Raw genomic sequence first — 20,406 nt, 5'->3', positions numbered from 1 at the left:
TTTTTGTTTAAGTATGAATTAACACTTCTGTTATTTGTTGCATTATTTCATGCCAGTCTAACATCATCATTGCCGTTGATTATGGAAATAGCTATCTATGTCAAGCTTAGCCTCTACTTTAACAGTATTAATTATCTCAATATCTGATCAGTTTGGGTAAATGTTGTATTTTATCTAATGTCTTTGGAAAAATCATGACTAATGCTTGCAGCAGCTCAAAGCTCCTTCCAAGCTGCTTCTGTGTTGTAGCGTAACAAGTTGTAGTGTTTTAGAAAATTATGTTCCCCAACACTGTTAACTGAGTATATGAAGTGAATAAATAAAGATCTATATATTTATACATTACTTGAGGCTTGGTTCATATTTGCTTGAAATATGTGGAAAAATGAATTATGAATCCCTCCTCTGCACATGTCCAAACTGTCTCAGTCTTGCGTCTCTATCTTTGTCTGAGCTATCACACTTATATACTCATGTCTAATCCTCTACCTCTGCTACTTGCAGCTTCACTATCACACTTCACTATGCCTCCCTTTCATTCACACACATGTATTCTGTTTTGTGTCTAGTGACTCTTCTCTCCAGATCATTGCATCACCCTATCATGTGAAATGACTCATGATGCGAGTGGGCCTTAGGGAGCCTGGGAAGGGATCTCCAAAGTGGATTGTTGGTGGCACAGCTTTTCTTTCCCTTCTGCCTTGGATGGAACATTTTCTGTCTGGTGTTGCAGGGTCCTGATCCCGCTAAGGTCCAGAATAGGACTTAGGATACTGATTATGTTGTCATTTTACTGAAAATAACCTAAAAATTACAAAAACAGTCTGTTTACTTAGCCTGGCAGGCCGAAGGACACAGTCTCAGCTGAACTCTGGACACACATACACACACGGGGCAGATGGCGGGTCGACTGGACCAGCGCAGACATGCTGCAGGACTGGATGCGCTGTCTACACCGGCTCTCTCTTACCCTTTACCCGCCCCTGTTGCTTGTCTTGTGTTTCTACGGTGTATTGACAGTCATGTGCTTTTTGTGCTGGGTTTTTTTTTCTGTTCTCAAACTGTTCTCCCATTAGGAGCTCAGTCTGAGTGGAGTTTTTTTCCTCCTCCTCTCACCTCATGTTATGTATTTTCGTTGTCTTTTCCTATCAGCCTACCTCTCTGACATGTCTTTCCAATGTGATGTTTGTGTAAAGTTTGGTCAGAAGGTTCCTTTGTAAGTGTGCATGCACAATTGGTGTGCTGCCTGCTGTAACCCATAATTTCCTTTGGGATTAATAAAGGATTCTGATTCTGATTTCAATGTGAGAAAAGCAGCAAAAAGCCTACCTGTACCCTTGCTACTGATGCTAACAGCAAGGAGTGATTTTGTTGTTTCACACTGTTTATATAAATTTTAGGAGCAAAGTTATTTTAGTAATTCACAGGAAAACTAAAAACAGAAAGCACAGAACGTGTAGGAGAAATAAGTCTTTATCTTGATGAATGACCCCTTTGATTCAGATTTATCTACTTACTGCTTGGGCGGTTCCCAGTCTCTGCACTGGGAACACTTGATGTCATTGTTAGTCCTTACCCTGCGTATTTACTCAACAAATGGGAATAATTTCAACGGAAATTAAATCTGAGCTTGCAAACTTTAATGAAATGATTTGTTTATATTGAAATACTCATGCATCCTTCTGCCAGTCTTGTCCTCTTTGGATCGTGAAACACTCACTTCCTTCCAGGGACAAGGTGTCGGCAGCCTGTCTGTGCACCGGCACAATGCCCCTCTGAGCGGAAAAGGAAGGACCTTTTAATCATCCTGGTCACGACTGGAGGACGCCACGCACCGGCCTTCCTATGGGACCCTCTGGTTACCGGTAACTGGGCGTGTCTGACCACATGCCACAGGCCCTTCGCTGTCTCCTCGTAGGATTTGCTGTTTACCATAAGGCGAGTGAGTACCCAACGTCACACCCAAACACATATCAACAACCTCCGATGTGGACTATTTCCAGAGATTTCCCAGATACAAACAAACAAGGGAAGGATGTTGAAGGGGAGGGTATTCTTCACTGTCATGTTTTTTTTGTTTTTTGTATCTGCAAATTCACACAGTGTTTTTCCATACAGGGACAAGGATGAGACACTTTTCCTTTGAAGCCACTGTGCTGGGAGTAGAGCTCCACAGAGAGGCTGTTAAACAACTGACTCATTTACATTAAAAAACAAGGATTACTTAAAATGCTTACATTTCCTAGCAGTGGATACCACAACACCTGCGACGATTCGTCATATTTCTGCACATTTGGTGTCCAAAACAAACCCGGTCTAACCTTTTGTGCATATTACCACCCTGCAAGACAACAAGTCACACCCTTGCATTTAGGAATGAATAAATGATGAATCAAAGGGGGCTGACAAATGTTGCACTGAAGCAGAAAAGAATTCGAGTGAGATGTTTTTCCTCAAAAACCCATAAAGATAGAACATGTTAGAGCATAAATCAGATGGACTATAAAAAGTAATGCAAAGTGTTTTGGCTCTAACTAAACTCATTAAGAACCGAGTGAAGTCCTTGTTTGATTGGATTATTTTGAGTTGAAGTTTATGGATTTGAAATCTGCCTATCAGATGAGGAGAAAATTAAAAGTTAATAGATTAAAAAGGGAGAGCATCAGAGGGATTTCCTGCACCAGGTTTCTCAGTGAAGTCTTAGAAACCTTCTATATAGATTATTCATTTTCATTACTGTACAGTGTGGACTGTTTACGTTTCCTTCATTTAACAACTGCATTCATACTATCCATCCACCTTCCTTGACCATTCCCAACAGCCTCTTCCCAAAGCAAACACAGCAGCAAAAACTTTCCATTAATCACTGAAAAACGGCCATTAATGAGCCCAGGGAGCCTCTGAAACTTTGCCAAAAACATCTGTGATACAGCTTCAAATCCTATCATACACGATTACAGGCAGCTGACCAATCAGCAGGTTAAACCCCTTCCCACATGAATGCCATTCCCAGACCCCTGCTCGAGAAGGTGAAAGGTGGCGAGGCCTGTCCACGCCTCTCACCTAAATGCAGAACAATAAGCCGGATACTGTCCCCATTTGACACCCAACTTTAGTCTACCTTTAATGAGCAAAGTGAAAAAAACAAGCCATCGGCTAAATAAAGACTTGAGCTTCAGGTCCTCTGTGGTTCAGAGGGCAAAAGGAAAAAACAAACAAGAGATCAGCATCAGGTCAATATATGGCCATGTGCAGCAGGTATGGGAATGTTGAGATGTTGATGGTGCTGCATTGGAGATGAAGAGCGATTACAGCATAGGTGTGGACGTATTTCTCAGAAACTTCTCAAATTGACAAAAACAACAAACAGTGAGGCAAAAATAGAGCCACTTAGAAGGTTCTGTGTTTCCTCGCCCCGCTTCCTCTAACCACACATGGGCAAAAAGCAGCCAGAGAGCAGAACTGGATGTTCTGAAAACAAAACAACCTCCCCCCCAAAAAATCAAAAAAAAGTATTCTGTTTATGGGTCTGGGTGAATTGCTGGAATTAGTCTGCGTTGCTCCAAAGAGCCTGTTTTGCCTGGTCATGGACTGTCAGTCATGCTTTTGGAGGCTGATCCATCCTGCTAGTGTTTGAGTTTGTGTTTGTTCTATCCAGGTATGATTTTACTGCATGACAGTGTGTTTGGTATCATTGTCATGCTTGTGACTGTCATGCATTAAGCTGTTGCCCATCAGATGCTTTCCAGATGATATTGAATGGTGGATTAAACTCTGATGGTACTTTTCTATGTTCATAATTCCATCAATTTTGACAAAAATTGATGGAATTATAAATCATGACACAACCTCTACCATGTTTTACAAATGGCTTCCTAAGGACATTCTGTCCATCTGCTGTGTGTGTGCATTGCAGAAGACCACTTTATAAAAAAAAAAATCAAACAAAAGTCTGGCTCGTATCGTTGGTCATTCACGATAGTGAATAAATAAGAGATTTTAAATGTTAATACAACATTTAGGTATGTTGTGTTATATAAGTAATCCTGCTTTTTGTAACCTCAAAGACAGACACAGTCTGAAAAAGTCAACAGAAGGTTCCTGTTTTTGTAAAATAAATAAATAAATTACACAGGTTTATTTTACAGAATAAACGTATTGCTCTTACCTTACTTTATACAAGCCAATATGGGCCTGTATGAAATGAAGGTAATGTAAAAAGCTGAACCATCACAATCAGCAGGATACATCCTCAGTGACTTGAAAGATTTTGGCACAGTGATGCAGTGGTTATCGCTGTGGCCTCACAGCAAAAGGTTCTGGGTTTAAAAAGTGTCTGGAGACTTTCTGTGTTGTGTTTGCATGTTCTTGCTGTGCCTGTATGAGTTCCTTCGGGGTACTCTGGCTCTCACAGACCAAAGATATGCATGTTAGGTTATGGGACCCTCCCCATAACCCTGAATTTGACAAGTGGTTAAAAGGTAGATGGATAGATGGCCTGAAAACACAGAGATATGCAAAACTTGCATGACTGTACTTTCATACTGATACTAATATAAGAGGATAAGTCTAATTTTTTACCATTTGAGAGTGCAACAGGGTCATAATTTCCCGTCATTAGGACTGGTCTTCAGGGGAACGTTAGTATTTATACAAAATTTCATAACAACCCATTTACTTGTTATCTGGAAATTTCATCCTGGACCGTTACCGAAATCTCAAACTACAAAAGACACAAAGGAACAGTTAAACATGTCAAACGTTTTAAACAAAACAAACTATCCATGTCCTCTGGGTGGAACATTTATGGTAATTTTACCCACATAACCCCAGTGCACATCTGTAGTACGTGTATGAAAGGAGACCAGAGTTCAGTAAGAATAATAAGTTCATCAAAACCACCACAGAGCAACAGGGTGGCCAACAGAAGTCCAGAGAGAAGAGATTAAAACCACAAACATTCAACTGAGCTTCAAAATAAAAACCATCATGTTCACATTAATTATGCCACTCTGATCGCTGCATTTTTCTCAGCCCCCCCCTAGTGGTGGAGGACTCTATACAGCCGAAGGTGCTGAACAATGGGGGCAAGTGCGCTTCACTCCGAGGGTGGAAGGCTCAAGGAACAAGCTGATGCACTGGTGAACTCAGAACAAGACATAAGCTCTGCACGCCTCTTGTTTGCACTGAGTTACACAGAAGCATGAGATGCTCAGAATCCCGGTCCTATCTGATTTAGATCTGTTTTCTGTTTCCAATCAGTGAGCAGAATGACTGAAGGGGAACACATGCTGCGAATAAAGCAAACATTGTGCATTTTTTTTCTCTTTTTTTCTTTTCTCCACTGCCAGGATGCCAGCCTGTCACATTCAAATTTAAACTTTCAAGCTTTCTGATGTTTTCCTAGAAATGTGTTTTTCAACTATTTAACTATTTTTACTTGATTTCCAAATGTTTTTAGTAATGCAGAACACATGAATTACTCAACCCGACACAAATGTATTTTTTTCGTCTTCTTTTCTTGTCCTTTTTTTTTTGTTTGTTAATTTCCTGAAGTTCTTGAAAATGTTTCCACATGACACATATTTCCCAGCAGTCCCAGTGGTGGCAGCAGGTGCAAACACCATCTTTCTCAATAAAAGGTCCTAATATTTCTTCTTTAACATCAAGTGATCACCTAGTGAGTCGAAATCCTAGATAATGTGACAAAGGTTGTTAGCCATACAGTAGCACAGAGGTTTCTTCCTGTAAAAAGGGAGTTTTTCCTTCCCACTGTCGCCAAAGCGCTAAATCATAAGGGATCATATGATCGATGGGTTTTTCTCTGTATGTATTATTGTAAGATCTACCTTACAATATAAAGCGCCTTGAGGCGACTCTTTGAATTGATTTAGTACAGTTAGATCTACACATAAAAAACAGGTACTATATTTAGCAAATCACTTAATTTGAAATGTTTTGTAGAGTTCTGTGGGTACTGTGGTATCTTTGGTACTGAATATTGAATAATCCTGCTCTTTTACAGTTCCAGTCTCAAAGATCATTATGGGAAGAGATGAACAACTATTACTTAGGACTAACAGCTTCTACTAAAACAACAAATTGGTAGAGACTTAATGAATATGTTAGCTCAAATACAAAAGCGACAGTTATTTCTTATTCACATAAAAACATTTTAGATGTGAAATATACTGTTTTGTCGTACTGTAATGGATTGTATGACACAAACTAATGTATTTATGTATTATCAGGAATCCAGCAATGCATGTTGTAGCTTCTTCTAATTCTCAGAGTTTAATTTTGCGTGTTCTTGCGTAAGTAAAGGATGGCTAATTGTTACTGTTGCAAAAACAACTTGCAAGAACATTTTCGTCACGTTGCCAACATTCATTCTGTCGTATCCTGAGTACATTTACTGCAGAACATGATTTCGTGCTTCCCAGATGTTTTGCGTTATAAAGGACTCAGGATTGGTTAATTTGTTTAAAAACAAAAACAAACCATCTCTCAAAATAGTAACAAGTGGTTGTGTTTTATCCCCTGCGGAGATGTGCCGTGTTAAATTGAAGACATCAATAAATTCCTGGGCTGCTTCACCTCTGACTGCCATTGATCTGCTATATTTACATTATGCCGAGCTCAAAGAGAGAGATGTGACTTTTGTTTCTCAGTTTGAAGTCATTGCACATTTTTATTGGTGACTGAGGTCAACCGAAGCAGGAAACTGGCTTCCCTTCTCTCTACTGCCATATGCAAATCGAGCTCTATCAAACCAGTGAGTAAATATTTAATATGTGCATTCCTGAAAAAAAGACAAAAGACTCATCAGACAATGAGAACATTCAATTATTATGGGTTCATTTTTAACACTTCTGCATTTTTTCCCTGTCATTAGTCTTTTAATTATCATGAAAACTATCTAAGCCACCTTGTCAATGCTGTATAAAAGCTTTTACTGCCTTTTGCTGTATATTCTATTCTATTTATTTAATGATTATTAGTACAGGAACAAGTGGCAAGCATAAAACAATGCCAATTACAACAGCAATGAGAGTAAACAAGAGCGCTGTGAGGCGTAATACATAACACAAACACAATGAAATTAGTGATAGACATTTACCTGTGAGTTTTCATTGTGCACATGCAAGAGAAGCGTTAAGACTGGAGACGTTGCATAACTCAACTGCACCATCTAGTGTTTTTACTAGATAGTTGCAGGTGTTTATCGTGTCGCACTCAGAGGCAACAAACATTTGAATGCAAACACAGAATCAAAATGAACCTGAGCTGAGATTTTGATCATCAGCACTGTAATTTACAAAGAACTATAAGTACAAAAGTCATTTAAGGGCTTTATGATAGAAGTTCTGTGGTGAAGTGGTGTTTCAGTAACGATACTGAAATATCAGAATGTTTGCCAACTAATGCTCATACCAGAAGGATTGAAACATAAAGTTGTGGGTGAGAATAAAGGGCAGAAAATAGGTCACGTTTTGTTCCTGATGTGCTGAGAGTGAACTGTGTTGATGATGTCATCCAGAAATAATGCTCTGAGTCTGTAGGGCCAACACCATGTGACAGCAGCCATGATGATAAATGAGCAGATTTCCTTAAGATAAGTCAAACTAGAGTTCCCGCAGAGTGGTTCACTTCATAAATGTCACCTAATGACATGTAATTACTTGACAGCAGGACTTTTCTCACAGATTTGCAAGAACCATCAGATGCAGAATGATGTGAACCCAGTCAGATGGACATTTAAAGAGAACAATTAGGAAATAGTACTTTTTTTAAAGGAAGAAAAGTCAGAGTGTTGAAGTTCAGTTGTTGAACCTGAGATAGACAGCTTCACAGAGATTTGAAATCCTTTCTTCAAGACTTCAGAAATAAAGTCTTTTATATTATTCCACAAGAACAGAAGCCGTTTGTGCCCCACGCTTTGTTGATGCCATCTGTGTATTATTATCAGTTGTACGAATGTATTATCCATGTCTTTGTACATTGCATTAATATTATGCAGACAAGACCTTCAGTCATAGCGAGATATATCCACAGCAAGCTCATCTACCCATCCTCTTTAATAGATTTTAAGCTCCTACATCAATAAAAGTAGTTTGCAAACTTAGAATCAAGCTGATTTCATATTTAGACATGGAGGCACATGCTGAACTTCATAAGCAATATTGAAAATAAACTAGAAATTATCGCAAAGCTTATATTTATTAATAGCAGATTTCTAAAAATGTGTGGATCAGTTGGTTTTATTGGAAGGATGAGAGGAAGAGAATGGCTGGGTTGATGGTTTTATTGGCGGAGGCTGCCCTCTTGAGGTTGTCAAACTGAAAATCAATCAAGTTACAGCAACAGCAGTAGTTCTGTGGAAATCAACAAGAGGGCGTCATTTGGTCTGATTATAATCCAGAAAGGCCGAAACTGAAGGACAGACCAGTGATTCCAGAGCAAACAGTGCAGTGATGTAGCAAAGTGGACGCGGGTTTATGGTAGTTTTGTATGAGTGTAATAAAACACGTAGTGAACAACTAGCAGATAGATTCTTATCTGTATTTTTTTAATGGCTGTTCCTGTCTGCTTCCAGCAGTTTCTTTTTCCTTACAGAAAAATCAAAAGTGGTTGTCACTGTGTACACCTTTATTATTTGAGTGCTTTACCTGAATCCCACTAAGTAATACGCATTAGAAAAGCACATATTGATTTTTAGTCATTTGTAATGTCATGGATCGGGAAAGCCAAGAAGCTTTCTCTTACTTCAAAGTGCCACGACACTGCAGTACGCTACCCCCCTTGCTGCCAAAATGCAGAGTTAAAGGATTTCCTGAAGCAGAGCCAGCTGACTGACAGCCAGGACGCTGCACTGTGTGCAAATCACAGGCGTGACTGGGCCGTGGAGTGTCAAGAAACGACTCGATCACTCAGTAGTATTTTCTCACCATTAACCAGATGAGATTTTCACCCCCAGTTATGTTTCTGCGCTGATTAAATTCCTGAGCGACGAATTTAATCAGGCAACAGAAGGCAAGCAGCAGTTCAGACGTGTGTGTGCACACGTCACGTCTGAACTGCTGCTTGCCTCCATAAACCCGCGTCCACTTTGCTACATTTGTTACTATTTCCTGTCCATTAATCTATGATATGGGATTTTATAGAGATCTGAGTTATACAAATGGGCTTTTTTTTAATCGATTCATTGACACACTAACATTAAGCAAACTTACAGAAAAATGTATGCAGAGCAGTTTGAGGGGACAGCGTTGACTCATGTGTCGCAGGCCGCTGTTTGTCATGGAGGGGGTTGCAGGAGTTTCCTTGTAACCGGAATTAGCTGTGAAGTGCGACCTTGAGGTGTGAACACGGAATACTACTTGCTTAAAGAAATAAAGTCTCATACTTTGCACCTCGTTTGCAAGTGAATATCTTGACAAATAATTCGGGGTTTACGTGTGAAGCGTGGTTGGAAACTGCTGAATCCCTGCAGCTTTGAAATCTAAATTCGATCTAAACGTTGCGTAATTATAAGATGAAACTCTAGAAATGTTGGCATCGTTACTGCATTTTAATGTAGGCAATTGCTCAGTTGCCAATAGAAAATTAATTCTTGCAACAAATGTGAGAAATGTGCGCAATTACGCATAGGCCTTTTGAATTAATGCATTTGTGAACGTGTTGCCTCGGTTTATTGCAGCATGTGCAGCTGATAGGCCCTGGTGCTAATTTATTCACGGTGTGAGGAACTCATGTCCAGGATAGGCCCACTGTCCTGTGATGACGCGCTACAGGACAGGCGCAAGGGGACAGCTCGCTCTCATTTGGATGCAAATCTACAAGAGTTGAGGAGTTGGCTGATGTCAGGCAGGCCTTAGTGTACCTTTGGTCTCTTGTCAACAGAGCCACAGCATGTGAGGCTGGAGACAGGCTGGAACTACTTTGCATTTCTCTCTGGGAACCGATTTGGACTATAAACCACAAGGATTGCTTTTTAAACAGCTACAGGGAGACAATGTCGCCTTAAAATAGGCAACATAACCCCTCAGCTGTTTTGATATATTAAAGGTTTTTCACCAAATCATGTATGTTGGATACCTACTGGATAAAGAAAGCGGCATGTATCACCAAGGGCCTGTAAGAAGATCAAGCATCAATCTGCCTCCACAGAATTTTGTTTCAACACCACAGTACCCCGACTTTACTGGATACCATCATGTGCCAAACATGGATACGCACCCACAGTCTACGGGGAGCTGGGGGCCTTCATATAGCGCCCCTCGAGAGGACTGGGGTGCTTATAGTTTGGGACCCCCTAATACTATTCCTACGCCCATGAATAACTCATCTCCTGGACAGGTTCCTTACTGTTCAAACGAGTACGCACATATGCATCCTCCGGGATCTGCGGTATTACAACCGCCACCGGACAACGTTAATGTTGCACAACTTTCTCCTGGCAGGGAAAGGCGTAATTCATACCAATGGATGAGCAAAACTGCGCAATCGTCGTCTACAGGTGAGACCATTGTGCCAAAATGCTGTTCTGTGTATTTAAGGAATAGAGAAGCTGGTTGTGCAGCAGAAATTAGTTTTTTGCGCGGCTTAGTTTCTGCGTCCATTTACGCACAGGTCATGTCATTTCAAATAATGTGTAAAATCAAACAAGTTCCATCGAAACACACCAAACTCCACACTGATGGAAAGGGTACAACCGGAAAATTGAAAAAACCACTGAAAAGAAGTTGAACGAGCAGAAGGAAACTCCGGTCCTGTGACAGTGCATTTTGCAGGTTGCTTAAATTTAAACTGTTATGAATATAAAACCTCGTTAAATCTTAAATAGGCTACTTATAAGGTCATAATTTATTTGGCTTCTGTGGAAACTCTGTTAATTACCAATGGCATCAAATGTATCCACAAACCGTTTCCATGTCTTAACTTTGATATACATGATGTTAGGATGGGCCTGACATTCTAATCCCAGACCTGAGCCCAGCAGCTCTGGCTGCTCTATTCCCATGGAAGAAATTTTAAAAGGTGCAAGGAATCGGCGCCAGGCCCAGTTGTGATGTAAATGTCATTACTGCAGGAGATGCAAGGTCGGCCTCTCTGTTACAGTGTTTGGTGTTATCCGTCATATCCAGGCAGTGTCCCTTTTTCTTTCAGCACCTCTTCGCTTTGATATGCGCCAACCTCCCTTCCTTTCCCAAGAGTTATATTGCCGGAAAAGAGTGACGTTTTTCACAGCTAATATCTCAAACGCAGAGTACTTACACGTTCACAAAAGAATGTGGATTTTATGCATTTCAGATTGAATGTATTTGGTTTACAGTAGAGCTATTTTATCCATGCCATATAGGAGTGTTTTTTTTTTAAAATAATATCCAGACATCAGTTTAAATCTTTTAGCCGAATTCATGGTGAGTTTACTGGTTTCCTTTAGTTGTTTTTTTTTTTCACTCCTCCATTAGACCGATGACACACACATTTGTACCTGGGAAAGTGTAAAGCCATTTCAAATAGCAATAGCCCACATTCAGACAGTAATTTGGATATTTACGCAGAATGAACTGAGTTGAACCCACGGGTTCTTCAGATGTCTTTCCCGTGTCTCGTGGAGGAACTGACTCGTCGTTCTTTGAAATTCAGCGCACTACAGCTGTCATCAAAGCAAGATCAAAAAGCTGTAACTGCGTATCTGTTGAAAAGACAGAGACATGTGTATTGAAGACGCAGCTTATAAAGATGCTATGCGTCGATAGACCGGTCCTGGCATGCAGCCTGCTCCGGGGGGGAAACCTTCCAGTTCAACCACTTGGCTACAAGCAGATGATCCTAAAAACGGGCAGACAACCTCTTCATGACTATGTGTTTTTTGTTTTTTCACCTTCACAGGTAAGACAAGGACGAAGGAGAAGTACAGGGTAGTGTACACAGACCATCAGAGATTGGAGCTGGAGAAGGAGTTTCATTTCAACAGATACATCACCATCAGAAGGAAATCTGAGCTGGCTGTCAACCTCGGTCTGTCGGAAAGACAGGTTGGTCTCTATTAATTACTGTTTTATTTTCTGTCCTTTTATTGATTAAAGAAACGAGAATTAATATCATATAAATATACCTATATAGTAATTTCTATATGAAAGAATTATCACATGGCATAAAATATATAAATACGTAAAATAAGCTGTATGTTTACATGTGCTTCTAACCACAAAAGTAGGTCAGTATTGTCAGGCAATAAATTGTGCCTGTATTTATATTACAGCCGCATAAATTCATTATTGGACAGGGAGGGTCTGCAAATAATTTATGATTGGAAACATAAATTATTTGTAGTTATTTCGGTGATTTAATTACGCTTTGTATTATACATTTTCACATTTCTGTTTGAAATTATTCTATTAAATGCTTAATTTAGTAAATATTCAACATTTTAATGTAATTTTGTTAATTTTGTATGACAATAAATAATTCAGAGAATAAAAAATGTCAGAGTAATGCCTTACTAAAAAGATAAATAAATAAAAAATACGAGAAATGCAACAACAAATTATTTGTTATTTATTTCCTTTCAAGGCCTATTTTTACAGACCTGGATTTTATTTTATTTTATTTTTCATTATGCCAGTGGACAAAATAGAGAAAAAATAGGGAACGCCCAGACTCGGGGAAAAGGTTTCTAATTGGGTGTTTTTATTTAATTTAATTTTATAAAATAGAGAATAAAATGAAAAAGCAATTGGGTTATATATACTTGCTTTTCAGGCCTATTTTGTGGACCTGTTGATGTACACGTTATTTGCTTTGTATGTTAATTATCAAATTATATGAACAGGAAAATATTCATCAAATAATTTTTTCTTTCTTTCTTTTTGCGTCTCCTCAGGTGAAAATATGGTTTCAGAACCGCAGAGCTAAAGAGAGAAAGTTGATCAAGAAAAAGATGGGTCAGTCCGACGGCAGCAGCGGGTCTGTGCACAGTGACCCGGGTTCAGTCAGCCCTCTGCCGGTTCCGGGGTCTCTCAGTCCCACGGACATCCACGGCTCTATGTACCCTCCTCAGGGAATGAACACCTTGCCCTCTATCAGGAATATACAGCAAGTGACTGTGACTCAGTAGAACAGCTCGCCCTGAGGACGATCACACATAAGTGGGCACTCACAGGACACTTGACAGGAAGCCAGAGGATCTGAACCCAAGTCCTGAAGCACAAAGCTGCGGATAAACAGCTGCTTTAAAGCAAGGAAACGCTAGAGGCTCTTCAAATATTAGTTTTTATAGAGTAGTTTTAACGAAATGGGGGGGGAGAAAATCGAAGTATTTTTAAACTGTTTTAAAACGTTTGTGAGTTAATAAGATATAAATAGCTTATCTTTTTTTGTATTTGGTATGACGTGCATGTGTTTGTGGATAACGTGAGAAATCAGGGACATGCCATTGAAGTATTACACTGGACCTCGTGAAGCTAAATCTAACTGGACAAATCGTTTACGCTTTCAAGCACAGTTTTGTGAATCAATCAAACAGATGGTACGGGTAGAGAGGTCGTCTAATGGCAACTTTGAAAATGTAAATAAAAGGTGTTTTGCAGTAGATCTGTCAATTTCTTTATTTCTGAATTGTTGTGCATCTGGGATTCACAGAATAAAAACCTAACCAGGCCTGTTCACTGGTATATCAACCAGGGAATTATCATCTCAGCATGGCCTTTTATTTAAAATTTAACTGCAAGAAGTTCTAAAAAGCCAGGGACATCATCCGTGAGGCTTTTTTCCCCTTTGATGCATAATTTTGCGTCATTTCAATGCATCTACTTTTAATTTGGAATTTTAAAAGATTTGACAAGTGTAAACATGAAAAGAGTCGGTAGCCTTGCAATAAACAAAGAGTTTGAGTGGCCTACATGCAAAGCTTGGCCTTTCAGTATGTGGCTAAAAGAATACATGTAAATGTATACAAAAGCATCAGATACAAAAGAGTTAAATGGGATTTTTAATTTCCTGATCCATTTGGACCGGTTCACATTGTAGATTTAAGCCTATGTTAGGGTGCAGTTTCATTTGTCTGGAAAAGGTCAGCAAAGCAGGTTATTGTCATTTAAAGTGAGTAGTTCAAGCCTCTGTAGCTGACATGTGGCTTATTACGGGGTGTTCCTGACTTTGACCCTCTGCATATGTCTGAAATGAGGAAGTTCATTGATTATCCCCGAATATGAAACTTTTATTCTGACATATTCTCCCATTGGAAAAATACATTTCGAGACGGGCCAAGGCACAGAATACATACAAGAACAAGAGCAAGTGGGGGGAAAGAAAAAAAAATAGAACTGGGGAATATTGGGGATATGTGAATTATCTATACTTCATTAATGATCAAATTGGGGATGGGACAAAAATTAACAGCTAATAATAAGAGTAATAACAATAACCCCCATCCTCCTTGTATACACTCATGCACACACCTGCACATACACAAATATTACCGTGGATTATTAAATACATGTATTTTTCCGGTCTAATACCAGGCCTGGTCCTTCAGGACTCAGCTGGGCGATGGTTTCTTCTCCTCTATGCACACTGTGTGGCTCTCTCGCGCGCGTGGCCTCGTGCGTCCGTGCGCGGCCCCGCCGTAGACGTCATGAGCGTCTTACTACCCAACATGGCGGACTTTGATACCATTTATGAGTTAGAAGACGAAGAGGATGAGCACGTAGTGAGCGAGGAGCACTTGCCCAGATACTGTCCGGAGCCCGTGGTTATGCGAGGGGCCGGGCACATCACGGTGTAAGTGGAGCCACGTTTGTGCTTTCTTTCTGTTTCCGGTATCGCCTGTTTAGCTGAGGCTAGCCTGCGAGCTAACGGAAATCAAAACAGTTAGCCATATGTTTGGTCGAGGGTATAGCTGTTTCCCCGTAAACCCACGTTAACGACTTTATGTCAGCATGGCAACCTAAAACTTGGCAGGCGCAGCCGTTGTTAACGTTGGTCAAGTTTACGTGAGATGCTCTTTTAGCTACAAGTCCTCATCCTTGTGTTTTGACTCGCATTACATTACCTGTCGTGGGCTAATTCGCAATGGTTACTGTAGTTTTCATAATTGTTTGTCCCTTAACTGCCTATATATGATGGAGACCTTTGCACTTTATCATGTTGATTAATGGGGGATAGAGCCCGAGGCACGTCCAACCTTCAGAGGGACTTAATAAGATGATGTTTGTCACTGTCATCGCTATCAGATCCACCCTTCATCTTCATCCTTCACCTTATGAGCTGATGCCGAGGCCAAGCTGGAAGCTTTCTTCAACTTGACACGTGGATGCTATTAAGAATAACTACGACAGAAAAAAGCCCAAATTTGAAAACATAATCAGCTGTTTGGAAGGGTGCTGTTGCTGCTAGAGGATTGCTGCACCCTGCTGATTTTATTCTGCAGAACTTTTTCAGACTCAAGTAGTCATCCTCGGGTACTGATAAGGCTGTTATCAGATTTTTAGGGATAAGTTCTGATTGCATGCCAAATATCAAGTAAATACAAGGACTTGCTGACAGTTATTTAATCAATGGACTAGCAATCATGCAGAATCCCATGGATGTGGCTCTTTCATCCTTCTTTACATCAAGAAATAAAGTAACCTCCAAGTGAAGCTGCACTGATTCTCAATTATTAATGTTTAAAATAGCAGTTTGGCTGATTCCAGTGGTGACAATCTGATTCAGATATTCCATCTTTTTGAGCCAGGGAGAGAATTAATGAAATCCTTGTCTTAACAAGGGTTACTTTATCCACTGAAGAACTGAAACAGCAGATCGATATAAAAAATACCCACCATTGATGAAGGCCATCTTATTACCCAATTCTGCAGTGTTGGTCAACATGTGTACATGGTGACATATAAGTGCATTTTATCTACTGTTTTAAAAACAGTAGATAAAATTTATGCTTTTGCTTAAGCCTGTCAAGAGACACTGACACAAAAGTCAAGACTGTCTTTAACCCATGTGAGTGCAGCATGATCTCTCTACAGTGGGCCTATACACCATACAGAAATAGGAAACAGTCTTTGCTGACATTTTTAGTTTAATGTTGTCCTTTTTTCTGTCATAAAGTTATAATTAAAATAGGTAAATAGTGTTAAATAAGGAGCAGCTAATATATTTTAGCTTTAGATTAATTTTTGTTGTTATTGAGTGTTTGTTTTTGACATATCTGCTCTGTTTTGTTTTGTTTTTTTCAGGTTTGGACTGAGCAACAGATTTGACACAGAATTTCCCTCTGTTCTCACGGGAAAGGTACAGTTGCTTTTTAAGTTTTTCTTGCACTTCAGTCTTGCAGACTGCTTTCTGTTCAAATCCAAGTGGGAAGAATTGAGCAATTAAAGCTGCAGTGATTCCTTAGTTCTTTTGGGCTTTTTACAGCCCTAACTTCCCCAGTCCTCCCCATTCAGCCTTCCGTGAGGGGTTTTGATCTGATGGAAATTCATTATAAGTAGCGTACCACACTGCATAGAAAAGGAGCTGCTGTCCAACTCTGTAAATGAGTAAGCTGGCTATGGTGCTCAGTTGGCGCCCAGTGTTTCGGAGGGTCCAGCACCAGGTGATAAAATAATGAAATGAAGACTCTGCCGTAGACAAGAAAGGAAAGCTTCCTGGGTCAGACGCAGAAACACAAAAAGGCTGCAGGGGTAAGAGCAGGCCGAGGGAAGTGTGGGGCAATAAAAAGTACCTTCGGTATTGTGACCCAGGGTGACATGTGATGGATGAGGTCACAATTATGATGATTGAAGGGTGCAGATCAGGCCCTGCTGGGCTTTATTCTATGGTCTTTGGCTGTTTGCAAAGAGACCTTTGCATCCTGTCATAAAAGATTACGACCCCTGTTTTATGGCGTACAGGCTCAGAGAGGAATGAGCATCCATTCAAGTTGTTTGGCCGGCGCTGCCACAGGCACTGAGCTTATCTCTCCTTTGAGTCCCTCCTTGCCTTGAACAGTCCAAAGCCTGGTTAGCAAGTTGGGGGAATGTATTTAGATCTCATCTCTGGACAACATCTGCAAATATCTACCTGTTTGGTTTTCTAAAGCTCTTTGATCCTTGTGCACAGGTTTCTTATGCATTGAGAAATCTTTTCAAGTCAACATGACCAAGAAACAATTGAATTATCCAACTTCCTTGTTTTCTGAGAAGTTCCCATGTTCATTTCACTACGTGTCCTGTCCCTTTTTCTTTAGGTAGCACCAGAGGAATTCAAAACCAGCATCAGCAGGGTGAATGCTTGTTTGAAGAAGAACTTACCTGTGAATGTGAAGTGGCTTCTTTGTGGCTGCCTGTGTTGTTGCTGTACAGTAGGCTGCAGCCTATGGCCCGTTATCTGCCTCAACAAGAGAGTAAGTCTCAAATCTCCTGTGACACGAGTTGGACAGTTTAACTCTCCCTTACATCAGTGCTGATTACTCAGGGGCTGTTATAGCAATTGGTCTAAGTGTAGACGGTAATAACAACTTGCGTTCAATAATAATAACTGTTACCTGTTCACGTGTTAAACTGAGTAATGTGTATTTTTGTTTGAATTAACGGGCATGCCCTTTTTTCCCCTCTGTGGTCTGTTCCCGAAGACGAGGCGGTCTATTCAGAAGCTGTTAGAGTGGGAAAATAACCGACTATACCATAAGGTAAGGAGGATGGCTACAGTGCACCTGAGTAAAAGTGCTTAATTGGTCTGTGTCAGTGTGTGTAAGATGAGTATCATCGTGATGGATAAACATCATTAATCTGTTGTGTAAGTTTTAACCCGCCAGTCAGATCTGGTGCAATCTGGTACGCAGTGCCTGAAAGGACCGTGAGGTCAGCAGTAAAAGTCCATGTTAATTTTGTTTTGTCTCGCAGCAACAAATTACAGCTAGTAGCCGTGCAAAGGTATAAAGGAAGCTCTTCAGGGTGTCTGGCCACAGTTTGACCCCAGCGAGACCAGACAGTCCTTCTCTCGAATTCCCCTGACACTGAAGAGAAGATTTCCTTTGTTTGTGCATTTGTGTGTGTGTCTTTGTGTCTGTTTGAGAGTGAGGGAGATGTCCATTCATTGTATCTGTCTTTTTTCTTTTTCTTTCATCAGCTGGGGCTGCACTGGAAGCTCAGTAAAAGAAAATGTGAAAGCAGTAATATGATGGAATATGTAAGTAGGCATGGATTTCTCAACTATGCCCTTTACTGATCAATCTGCAGATCATTTTTAGCTGCTCAACTGTTTTTCGGTAAAATGGATTAATAAAAAAAACAGTCCAGGAAACAAGGATGAGCAGTTTCTATGACAAAGGACCAAAAAGGGAAGTGAAATGTTATATAAATATATAAGTGTTATTTGCAGATTATTTAATAATGACTCATTTTCTAGTGCTTTGCTAGAATGAACTGATATTTAATTGTGAATTTGTAGAAACCTTTCAAAGTAAAAAAGAAAGTTTGTACTTAATAAATGAGGAATTATTTGGTTTTTAGTACCACCTTTCCAGCTCCAACTAAATGTAAATATAAAAGTCAAGAAAAATATATGACGTATAAAGTCTGTCTGTTTATGTAGTAACTTGGCGTAATTAAATGCAGCCAAATACATTCATTGTGTTATAAATCCTCCCTTCATGAAGGTTGTGATGTGTAGTTACTGTTGAAACAGTTTTAGAGAGGTGGCGTGTGTTGTTTGTGGTGCTCCTGGTCGTCATTGCTTTGACAAGTTTTTCTTCCTATGTAACCAACCCCCGCTGATTTAAATGATTTGCTAGGCCGCATGTATGTGAGTGATCCCGCAGCTGATTTTCAGAGAAATCCAGAGAAACTCAAATCTCTTACTTAAACTTAAACTTTTGATTACTTTGTCTTTGTCTGTGTAATAAAGAGATTAGTTAAGTAACTAGTAATGTTTGTGCTCTGGTGAAAACAGTTGGATTTTAACCTTGCGAAATTGTGTTTTTCCTCTCTTCAGGTGATTCTTATAGAATTCCTACCCAAATATCCTATATTCCGACCAGACTGACGAGGCCGTTGCCAGACTGGATGAGTGGCCCTTGAATCTTATCCTTAGTGCCTTGTATATACAGTATGTTGGAAAAAAGGGTCTGCGCCGCTGTGTCTCGTGACGACCCTGTAAATCTCCCAGTACCTTGTACATTAAAATTTGCAACACTGTCACTTTGCTTTAGAGCAGATTTTGCACATTTCCCGACAGAACTACACATGTTCCCTTTGTTGCACTCTGATGTGTTTTTGTTACATGTGAGAAAAAACAAAACAAGTGATACTCTCAAAAAGTGCATTTACCCCAAAGAACCATCAGCCTGTATCCCATCTATTAAATCACTAATCCCTCGCAAAGAATGTGATGCCTCCACCTCCGTAACTATCCTTGCCTTATGTATGATTTAAAAAAATAGAAACTACATGTAACAGGAGGAGGAAGGCTTTGGGTAATTCAACAAGTCTGTAGGCTCAGATGCTGTTTGTTGGGTTTCCCCTCTTTTAATCCAGTTCTTTGCAGGTAGATGGGATGGTTGAGATTGCCTAACGTACAGTGTACGTCATCACCCCGTGTTTTGTCCTTACAAGAACCCTCTGTACATGGGAACTAGCTAGTAAGAACTTGACCTGTAAATACCATGTTAGAATAAGCTGTACAGTGGTATACCATTGTTTACATAAAGTTACTTAGCTCTTTAGTTTTTTGCCAATATATTGCTGTACAATAGTTTTGATTATGAAAGATGTCTACGTACCTTTCTAGTTTATATGGACCTGTTTATCTTGTAAGCCATATAGTGACTATGTACCTGATGCCAGAGTTGGGACTGATTGTTGCACATGAAGTTCAGGATTTCAGACTGGAGTGGATCCTGAGTTTTCTTCCGGTGACAACAGCAGTGCATGTTACCATGCGGTTTTTGCCAATTAAGATGACATTCAGTGATTGGTCATCCGTTAAAGATGGAGATGATTGGAAGATTTGAATTTGAACTCTGCACTTCCACTCATTTCTCTCCCACCCCCACTAACTTTGTATTAATTTTGTAGTTTTGTACTTTTCCCTGTGCTGTGTTTGGTCCTCCTGAAGTGTTAGGAAGCACATGCTTCTACAGATCCTGATGTGTTGAGCTGATGGTTTCTTTGTTTCACTCATCCTTTCAAGTGTTGGTTTTGTTTTTCAGAATCTTAGTCAAAAGATTGCTGCATTGCATTGTATTAGAGTGCCTCTGGTATAGTTGAAAACCACAGAGAAGTGCAGGTTGAAATCTGTTCTCCTGTACAAAGGAGAGTTTACTGCTCCCAGTATTGTCCCTGTTACATTTTGTTTTGTAAGTGTTTATCATGGTGACCTAATCCCAATGGAGAGAAAATAAATTGTCGATTTTGAATTTAA

At 39.9% G+C, this 20,406-nt stretch overlaps 2 protein-coding genes across 2 annotated transcripts; both read left to right on the top strand.

The window, feature by feature from the left end:
• Positions 1 to 10,081: 10,081 nt before the first annotated feature.
• cdx4 (caudal type homeobox 4) lies at positions 10,082 to 13,187 on the top strand. Its single transcript, XM_026180547.1, has 3 exons — positions 10,082 to 10,519; positions 11,899 to 12,044; positions 12,893 to 13,187. The coding sequence occupies exons 1-3, from the start codon at positions 10,084 to 10,086 to the stop codon at positions 13,124 to 13,126; spliced, it is 816 nt and encodes a 271-aa protein (XP_026036332.1). The 5' UTR covers positions 10,082 to 10,083; the 3' UTR covers positions 13,127 to 13,187.
• A 1,377-nt stretch (positions 13,188 to 14,564) lies between these two features.
• chic1 (cysteine-rich hydrophobic domain 1) lies at positions 14,565 to 20,406 on the top strand. The gene is made up of 6 exons (XM_026144348.1): positions 14,565 to 14,790; positions 16,242 to 16,296; positions 17,234 to 17,389; positions 17,618 to 17,674; positions 18,115 to 18,174; positions 18,979 to 20,406. Exons 1-6 carry the CDS (start codon positions 14,645 to 14,647, stop codon positions 19,027 to 19,029), a joined length of 525 nt encoding a protein of 174 aa, XP_026000133.1. The 5' UTR covers positions 14,565 to 14,644; the 3' UTR covers positions 19,030 to 20,406.

Source organism: Astatotilapia calliptera, chromosome 2 (assembly GCF_900246225.1).
Source record: "Astatotilapia calliptera chromosome 2, fAstCal1.2, whole genome shotgun sequence".
NCBI classification, from domain to species: Eukaryota; Metazoa; Chordata; class Actinopteri; order Cichliformes; family Cichlidae; genus Astatotilapia; species Astatotilapia calliptera.
Note: the sequence above shows the minus strand (reverse complement) of the source record. Positions and strands in the feature narration are given on the sequence as shown.